This window comes from Pelecanus crispus, chromosome 3 (genome assembly GCF_030463565.1).
Source record: "Pelecanus crispus isolate bPelCri1 chromosome 3, bPelCri1.pri, whole genome shotgun sequence".
NCBI lineage: Eukaryota > Metazoa > Chordata > Aves > Pelecaniformes > Pelecanidae > Pelecanus > Pelecanus crispus.
The window spans coordinates 90,025,354-90,044,039 of record NC_134645.1 but is presented as its reverse complement, the minus strand read 5'-3'; the positions used below and the strand labels follow the sequence as shown (position 1 = coordinate 90,044,039).

Below are 18,686 nucleotides of genomic sequence, written 5' to 3'. Positions count from 1 at the left end.
CCATTAAAAACTTTCCATGGTAATGAACAACATATAAATATTTACACAGAGAGGCTTATTACAAATATGCTTCCTTTAACCCTTTGGTGTGTTACATTTGTAGTTCCAAAATTAAGAGATTTATTTTTAACATATTTTGTGTATCTTGAACATCCTAGATTCTTACTGACTAAATACTAAGCAGCATGTCACAATATATCTCATTTAAATTACATGGCTAACTTTTGATTCTAGAAAATGTTATGTACCTTGGGAAGTTTATCGGTATATCTAACTACTCCAGATCTTTCTGAAGAAGTAGACATTGAATAGAAAGAGCGATTGCCCTTAAATGAGTTACATGTATTAAAAACCTTACATGTAAGAAAAAAAATAACAAAATTATTAGAACTGCTGAAAAAACTAAGAAACAGTTTCAAGTATGGACCTGATTGTATGAAGAACCTATGCTGTAGCCCCTGGAAGTATTAATCAGCCCCACGATTTTGGTGGGTATTTCAGCTGTACCCTGACTCTACACTGGGACAGAATCCAGGAACTGGTGTTTCCCCAACCTGTGTGCCCTCCTCTCTCCCCCCTTGCCTTCCAGTTTTTATGGGAAGCCAACTAAAGAAGCTGCAATGTGCTCTGACAGGTGTCCTGTTCTGCAGGACACAGGGGTTCGGGCCTGTACTGGGTACCCCAGGCTGCATTTACCTTGTAATACAGACATAGCTTTTAGTACACTAAATACACCCGTGAGTTTAAGAAAAGCTCTACCAAACCCCACCCATGTTTCCCAGCAAACTTACTGTACCTCTACAATGAAGGCTTTTCTTTCAGATTCACTTTCTATTTGTTTAATGGCTACATCTTTCGCTCGCCATTTTGCCTTGCAGACCACACCAAAGGCTCCTCTTCCAACAACCTAGAACGAGACAGTATGAAACACTTGCATTAAAACTTGAAATGGTTTCATTTGCTGCGCAGGACTTCACAAACAGAAAAGAAATTTACCTTAGAAAACCGAAGACACACAGAATCGTGTTTTGCATCAGCAATTTAATATTAAGCTGTTAAAGCATAACTGGAGCTTAGCTAAGTTTCCTCCAGAGATCATTTACAGAAGAAATAGGAAAACACACATACAAAACATTTTGTTATTAACATGAAGTAACATTATTTCAGAAAAACATGATCTTAATTATTTCAAACAAGATCTGTTCAGAAGAAAATTAGGGGAATGATGGCAAATTTATTTTTATAGATTTGACCACTGAAATTATATCTGACGTATTTGTTTTATGCTTGCTAGTAATAGCTTGCTAGGAATTCAAAATTCTGAAATTTAAATGCATATGCAAACAATTGCACAGGACTATGCTGAAGTCTGGATGAGGTGTTCAATGTGCTCAAAATTATCCTTCCATTTTCTCACAGATGCCTCAACAGTGTAAGAACAGTAAATTCTCCCAAGAGTCCTCCAAATAAGCACAGTGCCTGTATAAACTATGCTTTCTCTGTTTTTGTTGATGTCTGCTTTCTAGCTCATTTGGAATCAACATTGCCTAAAAATACACAAAACCAGACAAGCGTCATAACTCTTCACTGTAACTTCACAGAAGCAGTAGTAGCAGCTTCTGCATACTGTATTATTCAAGAATCCTTTAATGTTTTCTGTGAAGAAACTCTAACACCACCACTATTTGGAGTAGTTCTTTGAAACCAAACACAAAAATGAAAACAGGATAGAGAGAAGTGTCCTTTTTCTGTGAGGTCACTTTCAGTTACTGGTGAGTTATAAACTACAGTAAACTGAAACTCACTTCTTTAATTGTGTTCTTCAGGGGAAAAATGGCAACATACAGAAATAACAACAAAACATGCATATGCGACCTAAAGTTGAAACTAGAGTGTTGCCAAAACAGTGACTCTAGCTGCTACAGGAAAACACAGACAAGCAAGTTGTTGCACATATACCCAAAAGAAAGGTGGAGAGATGAGGAGGAGGAAATGGAAGGCACACAAAGGCACAGAAGAAGCTAAGGGATAAGAGCTCCTCTGACTCCCAAAAAATGCAAGGCAGGGCAGATGAGAAGGATGGGCGGGGAAGAAATGGACACGGGGCTTAGGTGGGCTGGTCTCGGATTCTGCATTTGGCCCTAGCCGCCTTTCCTCACCGTTGGTTTTAACAGCATTCTGTGCTTGTGTTCCTAGCCCTTGATTTCAAGTAACATCTTATGTATCCCAAGGAACAAAACAGACACTTCTAATGAAATAAACACACTTTTGGGAGGTGAACAAGAAAAGACGGGAAAGGAAGGGGAGCAGGGAGAGGGTGGAGTGGAAGTATTTACAAAAGTCATTACCATAGCAGTTTATTACAGCAAAATTTAATTTTACTGTCTTCCTTAAATACACACACATGAATATTATTTTGGATGGAAAAACACACTTTCCAAAATTACAAAGCTCTTCACTAGAAAGTCATAGTTATTTATGACTTTATCTAATAAAAAAGGGAGAAGATTGTGGAGGGGGAGGAACATTCAGCATAAATAAAGGACCCACAAAATGTTCAAACATAATATTGCATCCACTTTATAAACAGTGCACTGATTCTTACAGGTTCCCTAGTGAATTCACTCCTTACCAGGGTGGTTGCTTAAAAGAAAAGTGTGATTTGCAGAAGATCAGTGAATAACCACACATTCTCATTGCTGAAACAATGCAAACTGCTTGCTGCCTGAATGCTCATCCTTTGAGGAAATAACATTTAATAATTTTACCCCTTTTTTGAGATGCCCCCCAATATAGTAATAATCTTGAATGTAAATTAAGAGTGCTGATCCAGAGAAGGCAACTTGGTAGCCAGGAATGTACAAGCACCAGACTGTACCTATAAAGGCTCCACGTCAAAGCAAACTGACTATCATGTATGTAAACCGTGCTTGGGTTACATTTTCCCTATGTGCTTTCCTAATAAATAAATAAATAAATAAATAAATAGTGAAGCCAATTTCCCCTGAAAACAGGGTAGATAAGGCTGCAGGTGCATAGCTCAAGACCTGCTAAACTTTCATGCTGAATATGAAAAAGTCGGCAATTAAGGGCCCAATCGGAAGAGAAGAAAAATATAAATTAAAAAAATAATCAAGATTTTGTATTAAGATACATGAGAAAAGAGGAAGTATGCTCAATATTTTTGTAAGGTCACATATGGATATGAGAGACGGCTGCCCAGGAATGGTGATCAATGGCATTTTCGTCTTTTGTTTTCCTTAATTCACAGAAAGAAGTATTCTTTTCTTTTACATTACAGCACGCACTTAGCCTTCCAGGATCTCCTGGCTTCTTACCCTCCACAACAGTGGTTCACAGACTTGAGTCTACCACAAGATATCCACAGCAGATCCACAGAACATGCCGCATTCTGCCCCATGTAAATAGGGACCTGTTGATTGTAACCTCCTCCCCCAGCTACAGTACAGGGCCTTGACTCTTCTCTTGCTATAACACACACCAACTATTTTCTTGCAGTCCACAACCGATATTGGAAACACCAACCCATACAAATGATTGTCAAGCAGCCTACGAAAATAGTACCTATAAACAAATTGGAAACAGTGAGTCACCTGAAGACCTAAAAGTCCCAAATAGTCTCCCTTGGCATTTCCTCTTCTCTCTCAGACCATGCTTTGAATAAAATTGGCTGAGTTCTTGGGATTGGCAGGCCGCCCGCCGCCTTCTACTGCCACAAGAGAGTTGTCCATTACAACCCCTGTACCCACCTTGCACAGCACATGACCAGACCAACAGTCTGTGTGCGTGCCCATAAGCCTGCATTTCACAGAAGTGCCAATTTACTGAGCACATGGAAATCATCCACTGTGCAAGCACGTGTAACTCAGAAGCAGCCTGCTCACACCTGAGAGCTACTAAAGACAGTCAGTTAACACGAGACGGATGCCACAGAACAACTTGGGAAGGATGAACTGCACTGGCAGCAGCAATTCAAGGTCTGCTGCTCCCCTACGATATGCAGGAATCCAAACTGGTCAAGTAACTGGGAAAAACTTCCCTCCATTTAAGGAAAAGGAGGTGTGCATATCATGATTTCTCCTAGCCAGATACAATTTGACCTTATGGTCCAAGGCTGAGTGAGACTCCTTTTCTCACTGTACCTTTTCTCACACTCTTTAATGGTTTTTGACTATGGCTCTCTTACATTTAATTCAGTGACACAGAAAAGAAATTGCTATTTGGAAACAGTACATATAAATCAGTTAAAAGATTGGTCTCAGATACATCTGATAAAATTTAATGAAGCAATGTGACTTTTTTTTTTTTTTTTACTTAGTCTGAATCACAACAGTTTGTGATGGATCAGGCTTACTTTTTTTGGTTAGTCGTATCTTTCCTTGCTGAAAAGACTTGTATATGTCCATATATACAAATATATGATATTTATTATAATTTTAATATTATGACTATGTAATATATACTACATATATTTTTATATATTAAATATAATTCTTTTCCACATGCACATAAAAATAAAATTACATGTATAACAAAAAAAAGAAAGCCCAAGTATCTCTTGCATTTGATTCCACATGGTCAAATTAAGCTCATAAGCCAATACCATTGCATACTGTTCACTGAAGATAAATCCATGACTATTTGCAAGTTTAATACCAAGAACTGGTACATGTATTTCCAGTTCACATACTAGAGAAACCATTATTTTTCAGTTTTGCCATATTTTTAAATAACATTTCTATTCAATGAAGAAACTAAGATAAACGAGTGTACCATCCAATGTGATGTTTCACATTGTGCCATGAATGTTACAGTACTTGGGCTCTAGTTGAAAAGTGGAATAAATTCCAAGATTCAGATGTACTTTATGAAGTCCTGCTGATGACTGAAAAAAATAAAACTTAAAAAAATCAGTGTCAGGCACCAACAAGAAGAGTTTACCAGGCAATCTAAATCTTAATTATGTAATAGCTGTGAGAGACCATCAGATCTATAAATTCCATGGTTGGTGAAAAGTTTGATAAATGACTATGCAGTCAAGGTTTCATAACAATTTATCAGTGACTTGGTGCCTGCCTAGGCAGAGGGTTGAACTTGAGAAGAGGACACGAATGCACTGAATATTTACCTAGGATACAGGGAAAACAGAGAAGAGCCGATCCTCCATTAAAGCAGCTCAGCCTGCTGGACAGCATACGAGAGGAGCAACCGTCAGAAGCAATGACGGATCTGATACAAACTTGAAGTTTACCATATGTGAAAGCCCAGTATGTCTTTCCTACTTAATCTGGAAAAAGTATCTTAGTCACTGTAAAAACATCCTTTATAATCAACAGAATCGAGCTTGCGGTGGATTCCACTTACGTTTCATTTTCCTCCTTTAAGTTTTCACTGAACTTATTCTTTAAAGGAGTAAGTCTTAGAATTTGTCAGAACAGTTTAAACACTACTTAGTTTCCTTCAACACTGTGTGCTGGAACTAAGTAACTTAATAGCACAGGAGGGAGGCGCTGCCTGAACTTTAGTTTCTTCACGCTCATTCCTTCTTGTCTCCTGCTGTTGGTGCCACACCATATGTTTGGGCAGTAGTGCATATTCTGAATTATATGAAGCACAGTTAATGGAATTATTGACACAACAAATCAATAAACAGAAGTTGATCTGTAGCACTGTGTATGTTTGGAAAATGATCTAAAAATAAACACATTCTTTTGGTAAAAGATTTTATCCCTCTAAATATCTTCTATGAGAAAAAAGGAAAATATAGGGCAGATGACATGTTTAGAAATAGAACACCAGTGCTTCTACTTTTCCACAGAATAGAATTAAGTTTGTTAAGAAACACTTGGCTAGTACATGACACAGACATTTTGAATTGGCAGAAATGCTTAAAGAGCTCTAAAGATTGAAAAGTTTATACAAATTTATTCCTCTCCCTATAAAATTCATACCAGTAAAAAGTTATGGTTTACTGTGCGACAAAGTGACACGGCGAAAGAGAGTGCCGTTTGCATGTTTTCCAGATAATGTATTTGGAGTCTTATTTAAAGAATATGAACCATACAAGATCCCTGGAACAAACATTACCTCTGCCTCTGTGTACAAACAGTATCAAATGCTGTACATAAACAAAGATACATGATACTGACTTGTAAGTATGTAGACTATATTGACTGGTAAGTATGTAGACTAGAAATCATGTAGGAAATAGAGATTACAGATATGTCAAGCCCCCAAGGATGTATTTTGTCCTAAGGGATGTGACCAATAATTCCTTCCCCCCACCCCCCGAAGTAAAACACGGAAAAAAGAATCTCTGTTTATTCAGATGCACCCTGTTCCCCTATCAAATGTCAAAACTTTGGAAGAATTAATTTCAACTTTGCATTATCTGCACACGTTTCCTAGCCACTAAAAAATATAAAGCTACAAAGTTTTCAGCTCTACCCAGGAAGTTTCCATGTTAGTTAGCTCTGCATGCTGGATACCTAGCGCTTTTCTTTCAAAAAAAACCTTGCTGGATGTATAAGACAGCAATAAAATATAATAGCTCCCTGGTTAGCCGATGTAGTGTTCTTTGGAGAATTGTCTTCATAATTTGCAGTATCTACATGACATGTTTGTTTACAATTTTGGGAAGCAAGACAAACAGTTAAAAAAAACCAACAAAACCCATGCTTCCAAACAGACAGCAGTCTCTGAATTATCTTTAATCACAGAATGGTTTGGGTTGGAAGGGACCTTAAAGGTCACCTAGTTCCAACCCCCCTGCCATGGGCAGGGACACCTTCCACTAGACCAGGTTGCTCAAAGCCCCATCCAACCTGGCCTTGAACACTTCCAGGGAACATCCACAGCTTCTCTGGGCAGCCTATGCCAGTGCCTCACCACTCTCATAGTGAAGTATTTCTTCCTAATATCTATGTCCCTTTGGTTACTGGTATATTTGTAAATGAAAGGTTTATGTAAACTGAATGTTTGGATCTTTCAAGCTTCAGACACAATGTGAAATGGGGGTGGTGGGGGGGAAGATGTTCTACAGTGCGTTGTAAAAACAGAAACACATTTTTAAACTTAGTTGCTTCTATTCTTTCTATCTACCAGAGTTCCAGCAGTACCAATAAAGCATACTAATATTTTCAGTTTTTCACACATCTGTCCGTATGACACATAGAAAGCATACAGATTAAAAAAAAAAAAAAAAAAAAAAAGAAGTGCCAAAAGAAGCCATGAACAGTCTACAGCCCCTAAAAATATATGCCTACATTTTCTAGCATTCATTCAACCAGCCTCAAATTCCAACTTTGGTTCCTGTGTGTGCTCTACGCTTTATTAAGCAGGTTGAAGCAAATCGGCCCCATGCCACAAATGACTGTGGCCAATACCCTGGCAGCACTTTTAGGAAGGAGTTCAGAACTGCCAATTCTTACAGCTACATTCTTTGACTTGTTAAGTTTATTTGTACTAGTGCTCAACCCAATTCTAAATGCTGCTCTCCCCTTCTGGGATTCCTACAGCAATGAAATAAACCCAAACCCCCAAACCGCTTCCCTCCCTGAAAAAAAAATCCATAAGCAATCCCACCAATTTTAGGTGAACTAAGTAATTTAGTTTAGATTTAGTTTCCAAGTTTCAACTTTAAAGTTATGCAAAACACCTTACAAAAAAAAAATTTCTTAATTAAAAAAAAAATCAGTTATTAAAAATCAACTTACATTCTTAATAAATATACGTAACTTCTGCTTGCCACAAACTAATACAGTTGGTCCATATTTAGGGCATCATCTGTTAGAGCTCCACAACACTCTACAGTTATTATTTAGTGACTCGGCTATCCCAATTTAGTCCTGTTTTAAGAAATCATTCTCTTTTCAACTTCTTCAGAACATGTTTATGGAGAATCAAAGTACCATCACATGTGTTTCTAAAATTATGAGTGTTTCCAGAAATTCTTCCTTTGCTCTAAAACACAACCAACCCTCTCTGCATTTCGATAGCTCATTCATTCTAAGAAATACGTGCATCTCAAGCAAAGATAGCAGTTTATCAGGTTATACTTCCCAGCTTTTTACATACTGATAGCTTTTTACACACTGATATCCTTTTGCACATCTGTCTCAAGAACTGAACTCATTTTAATTACCAGTAATTTAAAAACATTAACAAAACAATTGTCCGATGTTCTAGTATGAACCAATTTGTTGTTACAGCAGCCCAGACAGGAGATTCTAGTTTTAGACACAAAATGCTGGGTAATGAGGCACTCAGGGTGAAGGACTCCAACATGGGCTTGCAGGGCTGGCACGGTCTGAAGTTACTGGTCTTTGAAAAACAAATAGGCATTCTGCAGTCAGTAAAATACTGCTAGAATCTACTGGGTGGGATAAATAAGGGACATGTGAAGCTTGTTCTGTTGTTTTAGTTTTTTTGTTAGGGAAAGGCCTCCTCCCCTGCCCCCCCAATTTCTGATAGCAGTTACACTGTCACTCAGTTGTGACCTTAGCTGCTGCATTAGACATGGCACTTTATTATTATCTCATAAATATGCATCTTGCTTTCATTACTGGAATAGAAGAGCCTGTGAGGTTTCTTTCCCACACATTCTTTATGAGAGTAAAATACAAGTTTATTTTACAGGACGCGAAGTGATTCATTGAATAAATCTGCATGTATACAAATAACTGTAAAGTCTTACATTAACAGTTTAACCAGCTTATTGGCCATCTTCTAACACTGCACAGTAAATTTCATCCGCATGAAATTAGTGTTGCGTAACTTCTGCTATAAATTCACACTCCAGCTGACACTTCAGCTATTTTCTTATGCAGATGAATGAAGAGAATCTTCCACTGGTATAACTAAAGAAAATTTAGATAGTGATTTGAATTAAATCAGAAATGTATTTAGAGTAAAATTGCAGAAAATTCTGGTGTACATTTTCACCACGTACTGATTTTTTTGCCTTTGCTTCTGGATGCCCAACTTTGCACCTTGAAGACTTACTTTCTGAAAAAGGCTGAGAAATTGTAGATGCAACTGACTTCAGACAGATTCCTAACTACCACCCTTGACTCTTGAGAAGACTCATCCTTTCGTACTCATGTCAGATATCCAAGAATATTGTTCAGATCTCAAGTCACACCTGTCATTCTCATCCAAACTTCTTCCAATTTTGCAGATTGGTATTCTACAACTGGACACAGTCCCCCCAGGATGTAAAAATAATGGAGGTAGTAACAACTCCATGATAAGCAGCAGCTTACACAAATCCGCTTTACCTTGTAGTGTAACGGCCATAATCGGTCACTGCATCTCATTAACTTTTTAAAAGTTAACTACTATAAAGGGGAGCAAAAACCAGTTGTCTCACTGTATTCCTCATTCTCTCATCTCTGAACTGCTCTGCTCCATCAGTTCCCAGCACACTTCTCAGGCAGTGAAATTATTCAACTGCTTCAAAAATGTCTAAGGTAGGTGAACATGCCATAAATTGCATCTCCTTAGTTGCTGGCACCTTAAGTAGGTCTTCTAAAATAAATATTTAGAAAGCTTACCTGTTCATCCTAAAGAAAACATTACCCTAAACCCCCTTAGAATTAACTACTGTTGCTGAAATAAATTGTTGAAAATACACGTCAGTGTATACTACAGTATACCAGCAGAGCACTAAACAACAGTTTTCAAATTATTTACACTTTCAGACTGTTCAAAAGTAACTTGCAACTACGCAAATATGGCAAAGGTTTTCAATCTGGCTACATCAGACAGTGACTGGGCAGGGCCACAGCATACATGACCAGACACGCATCTTTTGGCTGCGCAATCCAAGGCATACACACATCATGTGATGAAGAGGTCTGCGTTTTGGTCATGTATGGGACTGTTATCGAGTTACATGACAGAGGAAGGGCTGTGGGATTTTCAGGAAAGAGTGGCAGGGAGCAGGTTGCCAAAACAATTCAAACCCAAAGTCTCTTCATTGCTTAGATGTTGAAAGCTCCTCTGGGAAGAAAGGACAGCAGTATTTAGGCTAGATTTAAATATGCAATTTTGAAATAGGGCTATTAGGCTTTTTACTGTTAACTTGATTTCAGTTATAGTACGTTTTCAGATAAATTCTGTAGTTTTATTTATTCAGTTTCTAATGATTTGTCTATCTAATACCTGAAAAGAGATGACATCCTCACAGTCAAAAATTTGCATGGTGAAGTAGGGAACATTTCTGTTGAACCCAAATTTTACATTGTTTTTTCCCCTTCTAGTTTTGAAGATGCTCCCAACTGTGTCACATCAATTTCGATTTGACTCCAACGCATTCATAATAATTATCTCTATATTTTACTTCAATCTAAGCACTTTAAATAATGAAAAAGCAGCTTGAAGTTGGAGACACATTTGACTGGTGGGAAGTAACACTATAGTACAGTTAGTCATGTGCATGGTAGCTAAACCAAAATATGGTATATTCTTGGTATTATCCAGTAGAGTTCAGCCAAAACTTAATGAAAATGCACTTATAGATCTCATATTTATTAGCAAGGACTCAGGGCCTGCAAGTATTCCAGAACTTCAATATCTATTAATAAACCAGTGGCAGAGTGGGACTGCTATCTGCTGACAAGACAGCCTTGGTAATACAACAGCAAAGCTATGATTATACAAGCATTCATTTGAGTTCCCAGTGTAGATCTGTTGACACTCCATTCTGAAACATGTGAAGTTTCCCAAGCATATTGAAATCTGACCATTTTGAGTCCTTACAGCCATTTAAACATCCTTGAAAACTTCTGAGCCTGAAGTGAGAGCACAGATAGCCCTCAATAAGGATGTATGTTTTGTTATGACTGCGAAGTTCACTATTTGCGCTGAAACTGCATCATGAGTAAGAGGTCAACACCCACAGTTAAGAAAAGCAAGCTCTAAGCATAGTCTCTAATCCACCTGTTTTATTGTAAAGTAGATCTTATTTCTTCCTCTATGTTTAGACTGTGTTCAGCACTATGGTAACCCCATTGCCTATAAGAATTTCTGGTAGGACAGGTACACCGAGCATAACTCAAAATGCTACACCAGCTGTCATCAGATTTTCTCACTGAGAGAACGCTTTATCAGAGCTCCCCTGCTTACATCACATGAGTTTTGTCATCTACAACAGAGATAATACTTTGAGGATAATGCAACAATCACATTAAATAAAGAACAAATTACTCCTTAGGCATCGTCTCTACATACATTTACATGCATATAGTCCTGTCTCAGCAGGTGCTAGACAGGTATGTAGGATACAAACAAGCTCCGAACACTAAACCTTAGGATGATAAATTCTAGTTACACCAATTACACACTACTCAGCTCCACATTTCCTACACGTAAAACAGCAATATAATCCTTGCTAACAGCTTTCCCAAGGGTGTAATGAGGATTAAAGATTTTTATAGCTTTTTATTCATTCAAAGTGCTGTGTGTAACATGTTAGATGTGCTACTCACTTCTGTGAGCCATCACAGGACACCTTTTTATGATGGATAAATTCCTATCAACTTTATTTTCTTCTTTGGGTGAGAAAAGCCATTTCTCCCAAAGCATGTGATTTGCTCCCTGTCCATTAGTAAGTATTGCAAAAACGTCAACATATTATCAAGTACAAAAATACTTCCAGTTCCCAAACACAATAAAATTTTCTCACTTTAGAACAGTTAAATACATAAAGGGCAGAGGAACGATTAGACTTACAGAATCAAAAATCTTCATGATTGCCACATTCATACAAAGGGGAAAAGGCAATGTTTCAGAAGATATCTTCTGATAAATTTCCAGTGTCTGCTATGGTGAAAGCCAAAGTTACCACAACACTACTTGATTACAGCAGAACGTGCCTTGGTGTTCTGTGAAAATATTCCGTATTTTCTGTTCTGTGAACTCTCCCAGGCCACGCGAACCTGGCAAAATAATTATAAACGAACCAGTATCCAGCAAACCACTTTAAAAATGTGAGATGCTGGTTGTCTTATCTATAAAAGCTACTACACAAAACTAAATTAACTTCCACAGAATTTTTTTAAGAAAAAGAGGGTAATTATTACTGAAAGAGAAAGATGTTAATCTATGAATAAAAGCACAAAGACTGTTTCAGCAGTCTTGGGTGTCTGTTAGGTCCAAGCTGGTCTCATCAAGTTCAGTACGGATCTGCAGGAAGCAACTTCATTCCCGTAGAGATGTTAGCAGAGGAGGAAGAAAAAATCCAACAGCAGCAATATTTTCGTGTGATTGTGAGAGTTAAACAACGTTGTGGTATATACATACTACTGAGCCCTTTAGTAAAGCATGTAAGCTATCCTAGATCACACCCGTCCTACTTTCACAGGAAATCCAGACAGATGAAAGGTACAGACGGAATTCTGTACCTCATCCATCCCATTCCAGCCTCAAAGAATTTAAGGCAATAGTTTTACTATGAAACTTTCTACAGAAGAAGAAGAAGTACTTGCTTCCAACTGTTACACGATAACTGAATGTCACTTCCTGGGTAACATGCACAGGTCACAAATGAAATGTTACAGATCCATGAGTGTGAATCACTAGCCTATGTTAAGAAAAAATAACAAGAAAAATCTGTATGTCCTTACAGCTGAGAGAGCTGTAAATTTAGCAAACAATTAACACTGGTATGATGATTATATACACAACGGTTCAGTTAGGTGGCAGAAGGAGAAAGCAGGAGCACACAGAAATAGAGATCCGAAAGAAATATCAAAATTAACAGTCCCCTCTTGTGACAGCGTTTGACAACTGTGTTTGCCACCCGTACTAAAGCGGGCGGCAAAATGGGCGGCGAAACTTTAAAATTGAAGTCCTGAATAAATCTGTCCCGCTTCAACAAAGCCCCACAGCACAGCACCCAGCAGCAGGGCTTGCTACAAGCAAAGTGGCACCTCTGCTCCCAGCCACAGCGCCTTTGTCCCCTGGTGCCAACCCCTGCAGCATCCAGAGAAGGAATCGGCACCGGGGCGGGGGTGGGGGTGGGGGTGTGTGGGGGGGTGTGTGCGCGCCCCGGCAGCCCCGCACCCAGGAAGCCTCCGCGGCCTTTTCCGCCAGCGGGGGACGGCGCCGGGGAAGGCACTCCCGGGGCCCGGCGCCGCGGCGGGGGCCGGGCTGGCCCCTCCGGCCGCCAGCTGGCCGCGCCCGGGGGAGCGGGGGGGTGGGGGGGCGTGTGGGGAGGCCGCCCGGCGGCGGGGCCCTCGCTCACCTCTTCCACCTCGATCTCTTTGTAGTCGATTTCTTCGAAGTTGAGGACCGGGGGGGTTTCAATCATTTCAGCGGAGGCGGCAGCGGACATCCCTCCTCGTTCACCTGGGGGCGGAGAGGCCGGGGCAGGCCGGGGGCGGAGGGCTCGGCGCCGGGCAGCCGCGGGCCTGGGCCGGGGCTACGCGGGGCGCGGCGGCGGCTCCCGCCCTCCGCGCGGGCGCAGCTCGGGGAGGGCCTGGCCGAGGCGCCGCCTGGGCCGCCGCGCGGGGCGAGGCCGCATCCGCGGCGGCCGCGGGCCTCAGTGGCGGCGGGCGGAGGCCCCGCCGGCGGCGGCGGCGGCGCCGCTCCGCATCCCGCGCCCTCCCGCACCCCCGCGGAGCGCCGCGCCGGCTGCCCTAGGCCGCGGCCTCTGAGGAGCCTGGGAGCCGCCTCGGCCGCGCGTCCCCGGCGGAGAGAAGGGGGCGGCCCCGAGGCCGAAGCTGGCCGCCTCCGCCAGCCCCGGCGGCGGCAGCAGCAGCGGGGCGAGGGGGCCGCGGCGGGGGTGGGGGAGCCGCTCAGAGCCGCGCCGCGGCCGCCGCCGCTGACATCAGAGCCGCTTCCTGCTGCCCCGGCCGCGGAGGCGGGGGAGAGAGCGCCGAGGGAGGGGGCGGGCAGGGGAAACGCGCCGGCAGCGGCTGCTACTCAGGCGGCGGCGGCGGCGGCGGGGCCACGGCCTGGCGGCGGCAGCGGCGACCCCGCCCCCGCCGCGCCCCGCCCCGCCGCCCGCCTCCGCCAGGGGGAGCAGCCCCGGCCCCGCTTCCTCTTCCTGCCGCCCCCGCTGGCGCCGGCTGGGGTGGGGTGGGAGCCGCCGCAGGAGCGGGGCCGCGGCGGGCCTCGGCCGGGGCTGAAGGGGCCGCCGGGCCTTCCCGGGCTGCAGGCAGCTGCCAGGCGCGGCGCACCCCGGCGCCCCGCGGCCGCCCGGCGCCGCTGCTCTGCGGGAGGCGGGCGGGGCCCGAGGGCCGCGGCGGGGCCCAGGCAGCCGCGCGTTCGCGCCGTGCGAGTGCGGGGCAGCGCGCCTCGGGCGCCGAATGTGCCTTTTCCTGCTGCATAACGCGTGTGTCTCCCCGGGGGAAGAGGTGGCCCTGTGGGTGTCTTGGGACGCCTCGTCTCTGAAGGCAGAAGCGCAGCGCAGCGCAGCGTTGGGTGGCCTGCGCTCTTGAGCAGCAATTTCTCAGGGGGAAGCGTGTGTAGGAGGGTCGCTGGGGAGCGGAGGGTAATTAAGTGAATGATGTAAACACATAGCGATAAGGGAATAGGGCTGGGGAATTAATGTATACCTTAACCGCTCCCTCTCCAGTCCCCAGCTAACGAGAATCTCGGCCCGCTCTTCCGACAGCACCGGCTTCGACTTTCGGCTGGAGCGATGCATCAGGGTTTTGGTGGTAAACCTCCCAGGCTGAGGCCAGGATGACCCACGGTGTGAAATCAGTGCCAGGATGAGTGGATACAGCTGCTGTGTTTCACTGAAACAGCTGTGCTTCGTTTCAATATGTTTAGCCTCAGGGCTATATCTAAAAAGTTCTCTTATTGTACAATACTACTGATAGTATGTAATTTTAGTAGATCTAGTAAGCTTTCCTAGATCTTCCTCCACTAAAATGCTAGTCAATGTCTGTACCTTACAGTGAAGTCTTGTAAATGGGAGATAGAGCTGGTTTACAGAGCTAGCCTGAGAAAAGTGCTTAAGCAATTAGCTAGGAAAGAGAAGATCAAGGACAGACTGTCATTTTGGGTTGTTTGCTCCCCTCTTGCCCTTTTCTGTCAGCTTTAGTAATTTGTCGAGGATTTCCACATGCCTAGCAATCCACAAATCCCAGATGAGCAGTCATAGCGTGTATACCGGTAGACTGTGTTGCGTGCAAGATGAAACTGGTCTCCGGAACAGGTTGGGTTGGCGCAATTACATCGCACAAGCAATCTGTGTGTGCGTGGGGAGCCGACTCATATCCTGAATGCATTGAATTCCTGTTGGGTTTTGATTTTCTGATGTGATCTGGTCTAGAAGGATCTAAAGAAGCTTCTGTTAGACACGGGCAATTTCCTGGTACCACAAAATCTGGCTAATACCTGCCTCATCCAGCAATGGGATTATTCAGAGCCCCTAGTTTCTCAGAGCTTGTATATAGGTTTGGATGTTCATACTGACCCTGGTGCTTTCCAGATGCGTAGTCTCTGGATGATTGGGATCTAGCACCTGCTTATACTCAGAGGTGTATTTGAGTTTTGTTTTCACGAAAGCCACTGTTAGTACACATCTTGATCATACCATGACATGGAGTCAACAAAGTACCACATTTGTACGTGGACCTGACGACTTCTTGAAGGAAAGCGTATCACTTTTGTATAAGCAGCTGCTACTGTCTCAGCTGCTGAGTGTGCAATAAATTGTTTTTTGGAAGATGAAGAATATGGATTTCTGAGGTATTGAGAAACCGCAGATCAGATCAAAACTAGACTCCTCAGATGAATTCATAGTGCTTGATGAATTGCTTCAGTTCTCTAAACACTTTTAAGACTGGGATTCAAGGCAGCCAACACAGAAAGTCAACTGAAGCCAAGGAACAGGAGTGAATGAAAAAAAAGGATGTGTGAAAATTTATCACTGCTGGTCTTGATACCTAGCTGCAATCTTGAGTGAGGTTTCAGGCAGAATTCTGAACTTAAAACTTTTATTTTTTTGGACACGTATATTATGCATTGGGGAAGGTGAACTACATCAGTGCTTTTTGGAAAGATGGCCAGATGGGAGGTGGTACTTTAGGTGGCAATTGGTGATCTCTAGTAAAAGTAACTGAATATTTGGCTTTTTGTTATGTTTCACAGACCTCTCTTGAGGATATATATATCAGGCAAGTGACAGTTGCAGTCTTTTATGTTTTAGTGGTGAGATTTTTCTGTTACCTTAATTTTTTTTGTTGATGAGAATTAGGAGTGCAGAGGAGAGCATTCCAATTATAGTTGCTTGTAAGGTTCATTTCCTTTCAGAAATTGATGTAGAAATATGTATCTCAAAAATAATGAGCTCTCTCTTTGTGAAGGCAAAGTCATCATCGTTATCAAAATGTCACTGTTAAGATCAGGTGGGGTTTTAAGGATGCGGTAATTTTGATGTTACTTCTTTTTGTTTTCTGACTGACACAGTCTTAATTAGCTGTGTTAGGGACTGGGTGTAACTTTTACACCCTCAAAATAGAATATTTTAAATATTTATTCAACAAACACATTTGAAGGGTGAAGGAAAAGAAAAGCTGCATTCTCCACAGGCTGTGTTTGTCTCAGAGAAAAGCTGCTTTTGTGTTTAGAAGAAAAACCTAGAACCTGGGAAGCCCACATTCTGGGTCTCAGTTGCTTGTCTCTGACATCGGAAAGAGGTTACACTGCTGGGAAGGTGAGCACTTAAAGATTGTTCGAAGTCCCAGGATACCATGGTCAGTGCGCGCACAAATGCTCAAACCTGAGATAACTGCTGTGGAGCTGTTTGTAGCTCCTGTCGTAGAGCAGGTTTAAGAGCTGTATTTTTTCAGAAGATGAGGCAGTAGGTCTTATGCAAAATATAAAGTAAGTCTACATGGCCAGCTTAACAGACCCGAGACTTAGCCCTAATATCTGCATATCTTAGCTAAAATTTATCCAACATATACAGAATCTTACAGCTTAGAATTTGGGCACATTTTCATGAATACAGACAAAGGCACAGATACATTTTCCTGGTTACCCTCTGTCCAGCTCCCTTAAAATTACTCCATTTTCAGTTGGTTAAAATACCTCATTTTAAGCAATGGAAGAATGATACTAGAAGGCAGTAGTGGAGGGTGTTGGATGGTCTCAACAAGTGGCATACAACAAGAAAGGTTCCCTTCTAGCTTTAAGCACAGGAATAGCTCAGGTTTCTTGTTAAATTCTGACAATTTCTTGTTAAATATTGTCTTGCAAATATGAAGTTCTGCCATTTCAGTTCATGGGAACCCTGTGTGATTAAAGACCTTGACACCAGCAGTAGAACTGATTGCGAGTCATCAGCCTCATCCCACCTGTGTGTTGGAAGGTGTCTGGATGCACACTATTCATAGGAAACCTGCAGGAATTAAAAGGAGAGGGATGACTGGGTGACAAGCACTGGTGGATGAACTGTCTTGCGCATTGCCTTGCAAGTGTGAGGTCAGCGCAGGTCCCTGGTGACCAGTAGTATGGAGCACACTATGAAACAGATGTGCTGTACAACTTCAGGTCCCAGCCGGGAGGGACCATGGAGGAGCCCATTTCTTGTTCCAGTGCAGGTACAGTGAAAATATCTCATGAGGACAAATCACCATGATGATACCGAGAGATTTCTGTTGCTCAGCATGGCAGAGTTGTTGCCGATTCCATTCTTCTCGTGTAGCACTTCAGCTTTTGTGTTAAGATTTCCCAAGAGCAGGTTGCAACATTTTTTGTGTCAGATTTCACTATGAATCTCAATGATTTCACCAATTCTGTCTTGCATTAGTGGTTAGCAAACTCTTGCAAAGCAGCACAAGGGTGTCTTCTGCCAAATACACTGAGATAGCAGCCCCAGCATGCTTCATGTCTTCTTATTACTTCTTTCCCTTTCTGGGAAGACTTCCCCACACTATGTAAAGTCTTCTAAAAAGCTATGAATTCCTTCAGTTGTGTTGTGCCTTATCATTTGTAATGAAATGCCTGTATTAAAAAAAAAAAAAACTCTTGCAAAATAAATGCATGAGCTGCTTTGCTAAGAAGTTCTTTTGTATGAATGTTACAGGAACTCAATGGGCACAGTTGTTTCTGAACCTTATTTTGCCTCCTGATCTGAGGCGTGTTAGATCTCTCAAATTTTTCCAGCAGCCTAAACGACCAAGAGAGCTAGGAAAGAGGTGTAATGCAGCAACCGTGCAGTAAGGGCAAAGTAAAGGTGAGAGATTATCTAGATGCAGTCCTGAAACCAAACTAATGCGTTTCCCGTGTTGCAGCTATCAGCAGCTGAGGTTGGCTGACTAAGTGGGTAGTGGGAAAAAGATACTAAAAAATTTGGCACGCAGAAGAAGGAGAGACAGATGGCAATAGACTGGCCAATCTTCAACTGAGATGTCTGAAAGACATGGTACATGAAATTTCTTGTAGAAGATGTGTTAGAGAAAGGCAAAAATGTTACCAGGTAACTATAAAGTAGCATAGGTATTTTAGAGAGGTGCGAAAACTGAGCCAGGCATCTAAGCATGTGTTGGTCTGCTCTCAGTAGGCTTTAAAATAAAATGTGAAGGAGAGAATAATAAAGAGCATGGAGGTAAATGGAATGAAATGTCACATCTTTTTAATCAAAGGTAGATTATCTCAGATTAACAAAAGATCATTTTTGATAAATTCTGTGATATTTTTAGGCA

General features: G+C 42.2%; 1 protein-coding gene across 6 annotated transcripts in view; it reads right to left on the bottom strand.

Moving 5' to 3' along the window:
• Window positions 1-13,357, bottom strand: part of MAP3K7 (mitogen-activated protein kinase kinase kinase 7) — a 49,413-nt gene extending 36,056 nt beyond the window's left edge. For 3 of the 6 annotated variants that reach the window (XM_075707329.1, XM_075707330.1, XM_075707331.1), the window contains exons 1-2: window positions 13,268-13,357; window positions 797-907 (exon numbers count right to left, since the gene is read on the bottom strand). In XM_075707329.1, the coding sequence (XP_075563444.1) occupies window positions 797-907; window positions 13,268-13,357 (201 nt within the window). The remainder of the gene's footprint in view (window positions 1-796; window positions 908-13,267) is intronic. The other 3 variants (XM_075707332.1, XM_075707334.1, XM_075707335.1) reach the window with 1 other exon arrangement.
• Window positions 13,358-18,686: the final 5,329 nt, after the last annotated feature.